Genomic DNA, 16,983 nt, shown 5'->3' on the forward strand with positions numbered 1-16,983 from the left:
AGCAGTGCCAGATACATAAATGCCTCCACAGTGCCAGATACATAAATGCCCCCACAGTGCCAGATACAAAAATGCCCCCACAGTGCCAGATATACTCCCACAGTGCCAGATAAATAAATGCCCCCACAGTGCAGATATACCCCCACAGTGCCAGATAAATAAATGCCCCCACAGTGCAGATATGCCCCACAGTGCCAGATACATAAATGCCCCCACAGTGCCAGATACATAAATGCCCCCACAGTGCCAGATACAAAAATGCCCCCACAGTGCCAGATACAAAAATGCCCCCACAGTGCCAGATACAAAAATGCCCCCACAGTGCAAGATACATAAATGCCCCCCACAGTGCAGCTGACCCCACAGTGCCAGATATGCCCCCACAGTGACAGATCCATAAATGCCCCCACAGTGCCAGATATGCCCCCAGTGACAGATCCATAAATGCCCCCACAGTGCAGATGGCCCCACAGTGCCAGATATGCCCCCAGTGACAGATCCATAAATGCCCCCACAGTGCAGATGGCCCCACAGTACAGATATGACCCCACAGTGACAGATCCATAAATGCCCCCCACAATACCTGCGGCGCGGGAGGGAGGGAGGGCTGCTGTCAGAGGGCGCGTGCCGGGACCGGAGGACTCTTCCAACGGTGGTGTGATCGAAGCGCGCTGCGCGGGAGGGGGAGTGTGGCTGTCTGCAGGCTTGGGACTGGACGACTCTAACGGTGGTGTGCTCTATGCGCGCTGCGCGGCGCCGGCGTCTGACGTCAGATGCCAGCGCCGCGCAGCGCACATATCGCGCACCACAGTTAAAGGCCGGGGAGAGCTGCACACTCAGCAGGGTCGGCTCCAGGTACGAATATGGCGGCACCCATCAAGGGTGGCGCCCTGCGCGGCCGCTCTATTCGAACATGCCTGGAGCCGGCCCTGGGTGAATTCATATAATAAATGTAATCATGTACTGCAGTGGTTCTCAATTATGCTGTGCATACACTATACAATTATCTGGCAGATGATCTGCCAGATTTGGCTGTTTGGAATGAAAATCTGGTAATGGATGAGAGCAAATGCTCTCATCAATTGACAATTTGATTCCAAATACTGGAAAATGGACAAAAACCTGTCATTCAGACAGATTGGTTAAATTCATTACCAGATTTTTATTCAGATCTGGCAGATGATCTGCCAGATAATTGTATAGTATATGTCCAGCTTTACTGTCCTGAAATACCACAACAGGTCATGTTTTTCGGATATCTTTAATCATGCACAGGTGAGTTAATCTATATTGCTGGGCCAGTAATTATCCCACCTGCTTCCACAGATAGAAATCCCCAATACATGACCTGTGTAATGAGCTTTGCAGCACTCTGCTGTAGAGAGAATTGTCCTTCATCTAGCTAGCAGTTTCTGTGTAAGAAAGATTTTATCCCACTGAGGATACATTTATTGAGCTACACAAGTCATTCATGTGTTGCATACATAGCCTTCTGGCTCTTACATGCAGTGATGTCATATCTACTCCAGTAACGATCCTTGTGTAAACGCTGCATAGAAATCTAGAATCAGACCTAAACACTCAGATTATCAGCAGCTGTAGATTTAAAGCAGTTCCTGCATTCACGACCAGCCTGTTTAGTGTGTCAGGTTATAGGGAAGCGAAGCTACCGGCAGAACAGGACGTGCCAGTTTTTCGCAGTGTTAAACCATGCAATTTGCTTAATGTGATCTGTAATGTTTCCAATTACACACACTATACAAGCCTCTTGTACTCTAAATGCAGTAAGCTGTTTTGGTCTGGCTGTTTCAGCTGCAGGATGCACTACAGATCCAGAAAAGTACATTTCAAAAGGAGATATATTACTTTTGGATGCATTTCATTTTTCTTCACAATGGTCTTCATATACATTAATCTGGATTGTGACATGGAAGCTGTCAATGACTCTGATGATAGAAAGGTTACATACTGCTGGAATCGTTACTACCAGGCTTTAAACCTCTCAGCCAGTCAGGGGAAGAACTGCTCCAAAATTATCCTGGGTGACTGGAATGAGGTAAGAAAAACTATGTTGGACAACTTAATTGTTCGAAATAAAAAAATTCTTACCACAGAGACAGAGTATTTAGAAGTCACCAAAGACTGCACAGAGTTTAAAAAGCTGAGAAAGTATGTTCTGCTTAGTCTCAGTAAGGAGGAAAGAAATTTCCCCATTGCCTACTCCATGGTGGTTCATGAGAATATTGAGATGTTTGAAAGGCTTTTAAGATCGATCTATGCACCTCAGAACATTTACTGTGTACATGTTGATCTGAAATCTCCAGAGACTTTTCATAAGGCAGTGAGAGCTATAGCTTCCTGCTTTCCCAATGTGTTTGTGGCATCTAAACTGGTGTCTGTGGTCTATGCCTCGTGGTCCCGTGTCCAGGCTGATCTAAACTGCATGGAGGACTTGGTGAAAAGCAATGTCAGCTGGAAGTATCTTATAAACACCTGTGGCTCAGACTTCCCACTGAAGACAAATGCTGAAATTGTAAATGCATTAAAGTTTTTAAATGGCAAAAATAGTATGGAGTCTGAGCCACCTCCACAATTTAAAAAGAAACGATGGGAATACCACTACGACATTAAGGACTATGTAGTAAGGACAGATATCAAGAAAAAGCCACCACCCTTTAATATTCCCATTTATAGTGGCAGTGCATATATTGTGGTCAGCAGAGATTTTGTGACATCTTTGTTTGAAAACTCCATAGCAAAACAATTGCTAGACTGGGCCAAGGACACATATAGCCCTGATGAATATCTCTGGGCTACACTGCAAAGAGTACCTGGGATGCCGGGTTCTGTGCCCAAGCACATCAAATATGACCTGTCCGACATGAATGCATTGGCCCGGCTGGTAAAGTGGCAAGGTATGGAAGGAGACCCTGAGCGTGGAGCCCCTTATACTACATGTACTGGAAAGTACAGAAGACTAGTGTGTGTATATGGATCTGGGGATTTGCACTGGATGCTCCAGCAACATCACCTCTTTGCGAATAAGTTTGATCCAACAGTAGACGATCATGCCATCCAATGTCTGGAAGAGTATCTTAGATATAAGTCATTTTATGGGAACATTATGTGAAAAATATTCTATTTATTATAGACATTGAATATCCCACAGAGATGCTAAGTGATGTGTTAACGTCTGTTATTTAAGTTGAGCTTTTTATATATATATATATATATATATATATATATATATATATATATATATATATATATATATATATATATTAAACCTATTAATTTACATAGTGAACATTACAAAGATTTTCCATGTCTCTTTAATAGCTCTTTAAAGAATGCTGTAAAATATAAAAGTATTTCAATTCCAACTCTAACACCTCTGTTCACTTTTCTACATGTTTTCCAGTAAAGATTATATTGGACATTGCCTGGGCTGCTGTAAGCCACAGTAGGCTATGTTTAACAACATGAGGGTGAATAGTTGCTTGTAACCGTATCCAAAAAGTTCAATGAAGCACATTTTCTCAAGTGACTATTACAAGGCAAAAATACTTTTTTCTACTTCTTTACTTGAAATCTATGAAGGGACTAGACTGGAGATGCATACAGTTTCTTGCAAATTGAGTGTTATTTCCACAGGTGCAAAGTTTTTGAACCCATATTTGCTGCATCATTTTGCAAAATACCGTTAAGTTAGGTGGGGCGGTGCTGACTTGACAGCAGCAGTTCTGCAAATTGCATTCATTAAAGTTGTAATTGCAGGCATATGCAGAGTGGCAATTTTTGTAAGATGCATGCTGGATGGGTGGCACCGTTACCATGTATATCTAATGCGGCATCTCTTGCCATTACCCATGTTTTTAGTCAATTGGGCTGGGAAGAGCTGCTTTGCAGCAACAGCCTCTCTTCTATTGCTGCCCAAAGCGCTGCTTCCATGATTAGGGGGGGCTGGGTCCAGTTTAAGGGTACCTTACTGTGGCTAATGATCCCCGGGGGTAATTCGGTTATTATTCCCGTTAGCCGGCACTATCAGGGATTGTGTTTCACGTGTCCGGAGGGGGGAATTTATCCCAGATACTGTGTGTATTCATGTGAGTAATTTAATTACCTTTAAAAAAAAAAAAAAAAAAAAGTGAAACTGGATTCTAGTGCTATTTTTTTTTTTTCCCCCTGCGAGAACGTATAGCGGTAATTGAATTCCTCCCTATATATGGAAGCACTGTAATACAACTTACAGATATTCCTAGCCAATCAGCACCTGCCTTAAGGTGCGTACCACTGTCTGTTTTATTTGCCGTTCTATTAAACTTCTGATATATATCGTAGGTCCGTCGGCCAGTGTGTACAAGCGATATGTCTGTTAACATCGTTATTTACAGACATATCACATCAACCCTGCAGCACAGCCGCCGGCCAATATATCTAACAATATATTGGTGCATCTCTGTGTGTGTGTACGGGCAGTTAGCCGACCGCCAGTACACTTGCTGTACACGCTGGCGGTGATTGACAGCACTACTGGGCAGGCACATGTAAATGCCCACCCAGTTTGTGACATTAGTCCCGACGGATCAGGCAGTGTGTATGCACAACATGCTGCCCGGTCCGTCTGTAGCTATATCTACAAGTGTGTACCCAGCATAACCTTTTACAGGCTGTTTGACTTTATCTTTCACAATTTTATCTTTCTCCTGCTTTGAAAAATACCTTTTTTATTTTGTGTATAATGGAGGTATCAAGATTTATAAATTATATTCTGACAATTCTGGTAAAGAGAGAGAACTCCTTGCTGTTTACATTTGGCTGCATGTAACTGTTTTATTATTATATTACTGTAAGTTATTTATATAGTGCATTTATAGCAAAGTATCATCATGTAGAGCTTTGTAGACAATTACCCATTTAAGTTAATTTTCAGTTAATCAGTGTTTTTGTACTGTAACTTCTAATTCTAAGTATAATTCAGCTGTTTGAACTTTAAATAATCATTCTTAAGGGAGGGTACTGATGGGAGAGATGTTTGCTGAGCGATCTTAACACAGACCGCTCAGCCAGTGGCGCACCCAGGGGGGGTTTCCGAGTACCCAGAAACCCCCCTCCACTAAAAAAAAAAAAAAAAAAAAAAAATTTTTTTTTTTTTTTTTTTTTTAGCTGCATGAGTATTATTAATGACTGTCTAGCGTGCTCTGCAGCCTGCTGTCTTCCTGGTGGCACTTGCAAGTGCAATAAAAGTTTACTTTATTATAATTATAGTACATATATATCCATGTGCCTACATATATACACATGTATATACATACATACATATAAACACACACACACATATGATATATATATATATATATATATATACATGTGTATATATATGTGTACTGTATGTATGTATGTATATATGTATATATATATATATATATATATATATATATATATATATATATATACACATACATACATACATACATACATACATACATACATACATACATGTATGTTTAATATGCTATGTATATGTGTATATGGGTTCACTACGATCTCCCGGCGGCCGGCCTCCCGGCGACCAGCATACCGGCGCCGGGAGGCCGGCCGCCGGCTTACCAACAGTGTGGCGAGCGCAAATGAGCCCCCTGCGGGCTGCGCTCGCCACGCTACGCGCGCCACACTATTCTATTCTCCCTCCAGGGGGGTCGTGGACCCCACGAGGGAGAATAAGTGTTGGTATGCCGGCAGTCAGGCTCCCGGCGCCGGTATGCTGGTCGCCGGGAGCCCGACCGCCGGCATACTGAAGACCACCCGTGTATATGTATGTGTGTGTGTATGTATATATATATATATATGTATATGTGTGTGTGTAGATATATGTGTATATATATATATATATATATATATATATATATATATATATATATATATATATATATATATAATGTGTAGAGATATATATATATATATATATACACACACACACACACACACACACACACACACACACTAGTTTTACGGACCCAGCATATACTGGGTCACCTCAGTCCCCACGCCCGTGATTGGCTCCGCCCAGTTCTGGAAACCCCCCCCATGCAAATCCTGCGTTTGCCACTGCGCTCAGCGCACATCTCTCCCCCCTCTCAGCACAGCGCAATGTGCTGAGCGAGAGGGGGGATGGACGGGGGCACTTTACACAGCGCTGAAGTGAGCGACCCGCTAGATTGAGCCTGCATGCAGACCAATCTAGCACCAGCGATAGCGGGGCCGCGCATAGCTATCGCTGGGGGGCATACACACAGCAGATCCGTGCTTAAAATCTAAGCAATCTAGTCAAATTGCTTAGATTTTAAACACTGATCTCTCCGTGTGTACCCCCCTTTATTTACTTGAGCAATCTCATTTAGTGTGACATTGTAGATATACTAATTGACTGGCGGTGACATTGACTGAGTTTTCAAGTGATATTTGCTTTTCCTCTTACTGTACTGCTGAAAACGTAAGGGCCAATTTATTTTTATTGCTTCACTTTTAATATTTATTATGGTTGCTGACCCAATAATGTTAGGTCACACAGTACATATTACAGGTATACTTCATGAAACTGCTGTAGAATTCTGCTTACAACTCAAGATTCACTCTGATTTGTTCCGATTTGCAGGCTCTTAATTCTTTTTAAATTGACCACATCCTATCAGCCAATGAGTGTGGGAGCAGCTGGTAATGCCACGCATCAAGTGAATCTTTTGGGCGCCATAGCAATATTATGAAGGGGCCACTGGTCTAATGCTTCTAGACAGAGTTCTGTCTCTGCGTTATTTTTTATTTTTTATGCAGCATAGCTAGTGCCCTAGTCAGTTTGATGAACCCTAGTAGTACCTACAGTTCACATTAGACCACATAGTACCTGTGTTCATATTATGCCACATTGCAGTGCCTCCAGTGCACAATGTGAGTATTACACATTAAGCCACACAGGTCCCCCTGTTCACATTTTGCACCTGTGCCTCCAGTTCATATTATGCCACATTACAGTGCCCCCAGTCAGGAGCAGATCAATAGAAAAGGGGGAGGGTAGGTGGAAATCAGTGCATTCTCTCTCCCGCCAAGCCCCCACCCCCTTTGTAACACTTCTCAACTGCCCTCAGTTCAAATTTCGTCACATTACAGTGCCCCCAGTACATTACACCCACCTCCATTGCTATTATAAGGTCCACAACACAACCCACTATTTGTGGTGCTCTCTGTCCCTTTGTAAAGTTTATTCAATCTAGGGTCACCAAAATCCTATGTTCGCTTACTAAAAAAAAGTCCGGGCCAGCCATGGCCATTGGGTCACCAATGGTACCTTTTTGGCCAGTCTGCTTAAGCTGAAATTGACTCAGACTGACCATCAGAACTGATCAGCCAGGTCCAGGAAGTCTGCGTCCGAAGACACAGACCCCAGCACGCCTACAATACAGGGGTGACTCCTTTCCCTGAGTACCCATTATCTCCTCTAGGGGTCAGGTTCCAGACTGTGCACTTGAATTATACATTGTCACTCTATTACAGGGTCACTTACCTGGTGGAGCAGAACCATAGCGGAACATAGATACTGTACTGTAGTTTTTATTCAAGTGAACTAAGCATCACCCTCCTGCCAGTTAAAGTGGGCAGTCACAACACATCCCTATCCCATTATCTTGTTAGCTGTGAGTTTAACATAAAGAAGTAGAACACAGTTCATGACAGGTGGCACGTCACTTCGCACAGATGCGACATTCATTATCATCTGTGCGTTATAAAATTGTAGACCACATCCCAGCCGCAACACGAGGTGGTGACCGTGCCACCAAATTACCAAAACTTGAGGCAAGATGGATCCACAAACTCGATACCATTCACCCACGGGGTTTGAATGAACATTTAAGCCTGCAATGTTTTTTAGGACATCCTTGGTGGTACAGGATCCTTGGTAGTACAGTATTTAGTACAGTGACACTGACATAATGCCTGCATATGGTTTCCTGCTTCTGCACTTAAGAGGGAGTTCACCTCAACTAATTAACATTTTTAATTCACAGGTTGATTAAAAGATAGTTAGCTATTCATTTAGCCACTTTTTACAAAGATTGATGCACAGCCAGTTATGCCTAATGGTTGGTATTTAGGGATTGCTACATACTGCTGAGGTGGCAAGACTGCCAAGATTTTTTATTTTTTATTTCTTCATTTATTTAGTTATTTTAAGTGTTCACTAGGTACCATACATAAATCGTATGCACTTTCATCACCCATCACACACGGAGAGATCAGAGGTGTGTCTTAACCATTTATGTCCATCATTTTGTCACTTTCTTTTTTTGTTTTGTTATGTAGCTCATTGAGATGTTTTAAGCACTTGTGTTGATGTTGTTTCTGTACCTGGCAACAGCACACGCGCCGAATGAACGGTGTGTGCGCTGCTCCCATGGTAACCAGTCCCTCTGTGTACGCAGCTGCAGTGGAGGCGTTTCTCGGCGGCGCGACGACGTCACTTCCTGTGCCGGGTGAGAGCCGCGACCGGAAGTGCGGTTCGCGTGCGCCGGGATGGCGCTGACACTGCGGGGCGGCCGGGGTCCTGGTAAGTAAGCTATTTAAGTTTGTCTCACTTTGTTGTACACTAGTGTGTTGTGTCCTGAGGAAGGGGGTGCGTCCCCCGAAACGTTGACTTCATTAAAACTCACCTGGCTATTTTTCACCTACTTTGTGCAAGTCTCCGAGTGCCGCCTGCAGTGCCGTAACTAGGCATTTTAGCGCTGTGTGCAAGAAACGACAGTGGCGCCCCCCCATGTAAGATAGGGGCAGAGCGCGCCGCAGGTGCGCAATTTTTTGGGGGGCGTGGCTTCACGGGGAAGGGGCGTGGCTACAAAATAATAGCAATTCATACTACGGTGCACAGTAGTCTACATTATTCAAATTACGCTGCACAGTAGCGCCACTACACCAGGTAGAGCCCCTTTTATACATTACAGCAGACAGTGTCCCCCTTTTTACACATTGCGGCAGATAGACCCTTTTTACACATTGCGGCAGATAGACCCTTTTTACACATTGCGGCAGATAGACCCTTTTTACACATTGCGGCAGATAGACCCTTTTTACACATTGCGGCAGCCAGTCCCCCTTTTTACACATTGCGGCAGCCAGTCCCCCTTTTTACACATTACAGCAGCCAGTCTCCCTTTTAACGCATTGCGGCAGCCGGTCCTTCTTTTTACACATTGCGGCAGACAGCGTCCCTTTTTTACAATTACAGCAGACAGCGTCCCCGTTTTTACACATTACGGCAGACGGTGTCCCCCTTTATACACATTGCGGCAGCCAGTCCCCATTTTTTACACATTGCGGCAGCCAGTCCCATTTTACACATTGCGGCAGCCAGGACCCCATTTTACACATTGCGGCAGCCAGTCCCCATTTTTTACACATTGCGGCAGCCATACCCCTTTTTTACGCATTGCGGCAGCCAGTCCCATTTTTTACGCATTGCGGCAGCCAGTCCCATTTTTTACGCATTGCGGCAGCCAGTCCCATTTTTTACGCATTGCGGCAGCCAGTCCCATTTTTTACACATTGCGGCAGCCAGTCCCATTTTTTACACATTGCGGCAGCCAGTCCCATTTTACACATTGCGGCAGCCAGTCCCATTTTTTACACATTGCGGCAGCCATACCCCTTTTTTACGCATTGCGGCAGCCAGTCCCATTTTTTACGCATTGCGGCAGCCAGTCCCATTTTTTACACATTGCGGCAGCCAGTCCCATTTTTTACACATTGCGGCAGCCAGTCCCCATTTTTTACACATTGCGGCAGCCAGTCCCATTTTACACATTGCGGCAGCCAGGACCCCATTTTACACATTGCGGCAGCCAGTCCCCATTTTTTACACATTGCGGCAGCCATACCCCTTTTTTACGCATTGCGGCAGCCAGTCCCATTTTTTACGCATTGCGGCAGCCAGTCCCATTTTTTACGCATTGCGGCAGCCAGTCCCATTTTTTACGCATTGCGGCAGCCAGTCCCATTTTTTACACATTGCGGCAGCCATCCCCCTTTTTTACACATTGCGGCAGCCATCCCCCTTTTTTACACATTGCGGCAGCCATCCCCCTTTTTTACACATTGCGGCAGCCAGTCCCATTTTACACATTGCGGCAGCCAGTCCCATCTTTTACACATTGCGGCAGCCATCCCCCTTTTTTACACATTGCGGCAGCCAGTCCCATTTTTTACACGTTGCGGCAGCCAGTCCCATTTTTTACACATTGCGGCAGCCATCCCCCTTTTTTACACATTGCGGCAGCCATCCCCCTTTTTTACACATTGCGGCAGCCAGTCCCATTTTACACATTGCGGCAGCCAGTCCCATCTTTTACACATTGCGGCAGCCATCCCCCTTTTTTACACGTTGCGGCAGCCAGTCCCATTTTTTACACGTTGCGGCAGCCAGTCCCATTTTTTACACATTGCGGCAGGCGGTGTCCGAGAGAGAGAGAGGGGGGGGGGGGAATATACTTACCTTCTCCCCGCTGACAGGCTCCTCGTGCTGCTCCCTCAGTGGCGGCAGTGAGATGAGAAGGAGGAGGGGGGAGGGGGAGCAGGGAGCCGCAGCAGCGCTATGTTATTGGTAGTAAGCGCCGCTGCAGCATCCCCCTCTCCTTCTGTATTGGCTACCGGGCAGCCAATATGGAAGGAGAGGGGGATGCTGCAGCGGCGCTTACTACCAATAACATAGCGCTGCTGCGGCTCCCTGCTCCCCCCTCCCCCCTCCTCCTTGTCCGCTGCCTCCGGCGCTGGTCTCTCTCCTCCAGCACGGCGCACACAGAGGCGGCATGTAATGAGTAAATTTGACTCATTACATGCCGCTGGCCGTGCGCCCCCAGGGCAACTGCGCTGTGTGCCAAGCCCCCTTGGCACACACGTAGTTACGGCTCTGGCCGCCTGTTCCTTTGGCTTATATTGGGGTCCATTCCCCTGGGAGGGCACCGGAGCCCATACCCCAACGGGGAAGCTGAGTGCCGGACTTATCCATGGACTAATATATATATATATACATACATACACACACACACACACACACACACACACAGCTCAAAAAAATAAAGGAAACACTAAAATAACACATCCTAGATCTGAATGAAATATTCTTATTAAATACTTTGTTCTTTACATAGTTGAATGTGTTGACAACAAAATCACACACAAATTATAAATGGAAATCAAATTTATTAATGGGTTAATAAATTTGATTTCCATTGATAATTTTTGTGTGATTTTGTTGTCAGCACGTTCAACTATGTAAAGAACAAAGTATTTAATAAGAATATTTCATTCATTCAGATCTAGGATGTGTTATTTTAGTGTTTCCTTTATTTTTTTGAGAATATATATATATATATTACGCACACACACTAGGAAGGATCACTACTCACTATAGCGCATTTACAATATCAATCTGGTACATTCAGTGCAGATGAAGGGGGAGAATGTACTAAGCAGTAAAAAAAAAAAAAAAGTGGAGAAAATGCCCATGGCAACGAATCAGCTGCTCTGTATAATTTTATAGTATGCAAATTATAAGTGTTGCTTCAATGCTGACTGGTTGCCATGGGCAACTTCTCCAATGACTCACTTCACTCTTTTCACTGCTTAGTACACGTGCTCCTTAAGCCCAGATTTATCAAGCCTTGGGGAGTGATAAATTGCACAGTGAAACAGTACCAACCAATCGGCTTCTGTCATTTTTCAAACACAGCCTGTAACATGGCAGTTAGGCACTGATTGGCTGTTACTTTGACCGTGCAATTTATCACTCTCCAAGGCTTGATAAATCTGGACCTAAGGTCCACATGGGCCTGGAGCTGAAATTCATTAAGGGTCTACTGCTGTGGGGGTAAGACTTGTAATGTGGAGGCATGACCAGTGTTGTGTGAGTGTCGGCGCTGCAAGTATGGTGGTATGTCATACTGGTAAGAAATTCCCAGCCGGTACACCGTACCGCCACCTTGCAGACACCGGGTGTGGAGAGAGGAGAGCGCAGCATGCACTTCTCCTCTCCTGCCTGCCCGAGTCCCTGGAGCCTGGCGGCGGCGTGTACTGAAACGCCGGTTTGTGAGCCAATCAGGAGCTTCCGGACCGTCGTGAGCCCTGATTGGCTGGCAGGCCGGCGCCTGATCTAATATGCAGGATGCCTCTGCTGGCGCCGCAGAAAGACACGTCGCAGAGACTGGACTGAGGGCAGGAGGAGCGCGTGCTGCGCTCTCCTCTCCTTCTCCGCAGAAGACAGTTCCAGCCCCAGGCAGCGGCAACAACGGTGAGTTGCACTCTGGGGACACATCTGGAACTCTGGGGCCATGTGTATCTGGCACTGTTGGGGCATATCTAGCAATCTGGGGGCATATGTGTATCTGGCATTGTGGGGGCATATCTGGCACTCTAGGGGCATATGTGTATCTGGCATTGTGGGGGCATATGTGTATCTGGCCAAGTGTGGGCATATCTGGCACTGAAGGAGCATATGTGTATCTGGCACTGTGGGGGCATATCTAGCATTGTGGGGGCAATGTGTATCTGACACTGGGGGTATATCTGGCACTGTGGGGGCATATGACACTACTGAGGACATTTGTGTATCTGGCAAAGTGGGGCATTTGTGTATCTGGCACTGTAGGAACATATCTGGCACTGTGGGGGCATATGTGTATCGCGTCCCCCCATATGTATCACGCCCCCATTTTAATTGGCCACACCCCATGTGTCATTTGGTCACACCCATTTTATGGGTGCGCGATATTAGATATTTTAGTAGATCTTACATAGTAGATATTTTTCTACTTGCACCACTGGTGAGTGTGGTCTGGATGAGGGGTGTGCTGTGGAGTGTTTATAGCTCTATAAAGGACATGGCAAGTGCCTGCCTTACTACAATCACTTTACTGTACAGTGAAATTATAACTGTAGTCATATGAATTGTATAGTCTGGCATTCCAGGAATTCTAGAATGCTATTAGGTTAATAAAAAGGGAAAAAATCAACTGTTCACTGATTGTCATATTTCTAAAAGTAGGACACTAGCTGTCAAACACGGAGGATGCATAAAGGTCTGGGACCATATTGTTAAGTCATTGCTGAGTGACTGACATCTTTATTATAATAATAATAATAATAATAATAAAAATAATAATAATAATATTTTCTTTTTTGTTATTCCCCAATATTGGGGTAAATTTACTAAGCTCCCGATTTTGACCGAGATGCCGTTTTTTCATCAAAGTGTCATCTCGGTAATTTACTAAGCACTAATCACGGCAGTGATGAGGGCATTCGTAATTTTTTGCAAGTTCAGGTAAAAAATTACGAATGAATACACCATCGGTCAAAACGCGGCTGTTTAAGTATGAATCTCGGTCATTTACTAAGAAGTGCAAAGCAAAAAAAGAACAAACACTGCCGTGAAAAATTACAACTCGTAAAAAAGTGCTAAAAAAAAACAGACCTGCTTTTTTTATTCGTGATTGGATAGGCATGCACGGATCCATGAGATCCGTGCATGTATATCAGTGGGAAGGGGTGGGAAAGTGATTATTTTTTCAAAAAAAATTGCGTGGGGTCCCCTCTCCTAAGCATAACCAGCCTCGGGCTCTTTGAGCCGATCCTGGTTGCAGAAATATGGGGAAAAAAATGACAGGGGTTCCCCCATATTTAAGCAACCAGCATCGGGCTCTGCGCCTGGTCCTGGTCCCAAAAATACGGGGGACAAAAAGAGTAGGGGTCCCCCGTATTTTTAAAACCAGCACCGGGCTCCACTAGCTGGACAGATAATGCCACAGCCGGGGGTCACTTTTATATAGTGCCCTGCGGCCGTGGCATCAAAAATCCAACTAGTCACCCCTGGCCGGGGTACCCTGGGGGAGTGGGGACCCCTTCAATCAAGGGGTCCCCCCCCCAGCCACCCAAGGGCCAGGGGTGAAGCCCGAGGCTGTCCCCCCCCATCCAATGGGCTGCGGATGGGGAGGCTGATAGCCTTTGTTGTAAAAGAAAAGATATTGTTTTTAGTAGCAGTACTACAAGGCCCAGCAAGCCTCCCCCGCATGCTGGTACTTGGAGAACCACAAGTACCAGCATGCGACGGAAAAACGGGCCCGCTGGTACCTGTAGTACTACTACTAAAAAAATACCCAAAAAAAGACAAGACACACACACCGTGAAAGTATAATTTTATTACATACATACATACATACATACATACATACATACATACATACATACATACATACATACATACCTTAAGTTCCCACGCAGGTCGGTCCTCTTCTCCAGTAGAATCCAAGGGGTACCTGTTGAAGAAATTATACTCACGAGATCCAGGGGTCCAGGCTCCTCGGGAAATCCAGGGGTAATCCACGTACTTGACAAAAAAAAAAAAAACGGTGTCCCGACCACGAACTGAAAGGGGACCCATGTTTGCACATGGGTCACCTTTCCACGAATGCCAGAAAGCCACTTTGACTTCTGTCTAAGTGGGTTTCTTCAGCCAATCAGGGAGTGCCACGTTGTAGCACTCTCCTGATCAGCTGTGTGGTCCTGTCCTCACTGACAGGCAGCACACGGCAGTGTTACAATGTAGCGCCTATGCGCTACATTGTAACCAATGATGGGAACTTTCTGCCCTGCGGTTGACCTAAAGTGACGTCACCGCTGAGCTGAAAGTTCCCATCATTGGTTACAATGTAGCGCATAGGCGCTACATTGTAACACTGCCGTGTGCTGCCTGTCAGTGAGGACAGGACCACACAGCTGATCAGGAGAGTGCTACAACGTGGCGCTCCCTGATTGGCTGAAGAAACCCACTTAGCCAGAAGGCAAAGTGGGTTTCTTGCATTCGGGGAAAGGTGACCCATGTGCAAACATGGGTCCCCTTTCAGTTCGTGGTCGGGACACCGTTTTTTTATTTTTGGCAAGTACGTGGATTAACCCTGGATTTGCCGAGGAGCCTGGACCCCTGGATCTCGTGAGTATAATTTATTCAACAGGTACCCTTGGATTCTACTGGACAAGAGGACCGACCTGCGTGGGGCCATAGGTAAGTATGTATGTATGTGTGTATGTAAGTAATAAAATTATACTTTCACGGTGTGTGTGTCTTGTCTTTTTTTGGGTATTTTTTTAGTGGTAGTACTACAGGTACCAGCGGGCCCGTTTTTCCGCCGCATGCTGGTACTTGTGGTTCTCCAAGTACCAGCATGCGGGGGAGGCTTGCTGGGACTTGTAGTACTGCTACTAAAAACAATATCTCTTATTTTACAACAAAGGCTATCAGCCCTCCCATCCGCAGCCCATTGGATGGGGGGGGACAGCCTCGGGCTTCACCCCTGGCCCTTGGGTGGCTGGGGGGGGACGACCCCTTGATTGAAGGGGTCCCCACTCCCCCAGGGTACCCCGGCCAGGGATGACTAGTTGGATTTTTGATGCCACGGCCGCAGGGCGCTGTATAAAAGTGACTCCCGGCTGTGGCATTATCTGTCCAGCTAGTGGAGCCCGGTGCTGGTTTTAAAAATACGGGGGACCCCTACTCTTTTTGTCCCCCGTATTTTTGGGACCAGGACCAGGCGCAGAGCCCGATGCTGGTTGCTTAAATATGGGGGAACCCCTGTCATTTTTTTTCCCATATTTCTGCAACCAGGATCGGCTCAAAGAGCCCGAGGCTGGTTATGCTTAGGAGGGGGGACCCCACGCTTTTTTTTTTTTGGAATTTTACATTGTTTAATTTTTTAAAAAAAAAATACGAACCCCAGCACGGATCACACAGATCCAGCCGAGATTGATTGTAAAAAAAAACGGCAGTGTTTTGCTAATCACTGCCGTAAAATTAGGTAAAAAAACACGAATGACATCGACATCGGAAGTAAAGAAAAAAACCCGAATACGACAGCTTAGTAAATCCATTGTAATCAATTCAAAAAGTTGCAGTTTTACACTGTCGATGTCATTCGTGATTGAACTTTGACCTTTTTACGGAAATTACGAATCTTAGTAAATAAACCCCTTTGTCTGTAGTGTATCAATCTCAAACCCCTCTAGTGTCCTTTCCCTCCCTCCCGCCCCTGATCCCCCCCCCCCCCCTTCATGCCCGGCGCTACCCGGCCTGCAAAGCAGGTAGTCGCAAGGCTGGAGAGGCACTCTCCCTGCTCTGCATCCCTGTGCTGCGCCGCCTTGCATCCCCTGTTGCCAACTGCTGTGCCTGTTGCACTGTTTGACAGGCAGCTGCGCTGGTAGCTTGAAGCTTTTCTCTACTCCCCTGCAGTGTCCGTGTCCTGGCCGAAAAGGGAGCAGAGCGGCATGGCATGGAGGGGCGGAACTAAACAGGACCAGGCTGCAGGGAGGACAGAAACTGCTACAGATACAGCCAGTCAGATGGTATGTTGAGGGAGAAATTGTGTGTGTGTGTGTGTGTGTGTATAGATACGATAGAAACAATACAAACTATGATCATGTATTTTAAACATTGTGACCGTTGTTTACAAAATATGCGAACAGTCTAACTATACAGAACTACAGATAAAAATAGGAGATGGTAAGCTGTGCCAAAACTGCGTGACCACAAAATATGTTACAAATACACACACACACACACACACACACACACACACACACACACACACACACACACACACACTGCAGATACCTCTGTGTAACAGGGCATTCCATCCAAACCTGTGCACATCAATTTAACATCAAATACTATGGCCCTCATTCCGAGTTGTTCGCTCGCAAGCTGCTTTTAGCAGCTTTGCACACGCTAAGCCGCCGCCTACTGGGAGTGAATCTTAGCACAGTAAAACTGCGAATGAAAGATTAGCAAAATTGCGAATAGACACTTCTTAGCAGTTTCTGAGTAGCTCCACACTTACTCGGCATCTGCGATCAGTTCAGTGCTTGTCGTGCAAAAAAGAGGGGGGGTGAGAC

General features: G+C 45.6%; 1 protein-coding gene across 1 annotated transcript; it reads left to right on the forward strand.

Annotated features, from left to right (window-relative positions):
• Positions 1-1,366: 1,366 nt before the first annotated feature.
• On the forward strand, positions 1,367-3,389 carry GCNT3 (glucosaminyl (N-acetyl) transferase 3, mucin type). Its single transcript, XM_063926252.1, has one exon. The coding sequence runs from the start codon at positions 1,820-1,822 to the stop codon at positions 3,128-3,130; it is 1,311 nt and encodes a 436-aa protein (XP_063782322.1). The 5' UTR covers positions 1,367-1,819; the 3' UTR covers positions 3,131-3,389.
• The last annotated feature ends 13,594 nt before the right edge of the window (positions 3,390-16,983 follow it).

The sequence above is a fragment of the Pseudophryne corroboree genome, chromosome 6 (genome assembly GCF_028390025.1).
Source record: "Pseudophryne corroboree isolate aPseCor3 chromosome 6, aPseCor3.hap2, whole genome shotgun sequence".
NCBI lineage: Eukaryota > Metazoa > Chordata > Amphibia > Anura > Myobatrachidae > Pseudophryne > Pseudophryne corroboree.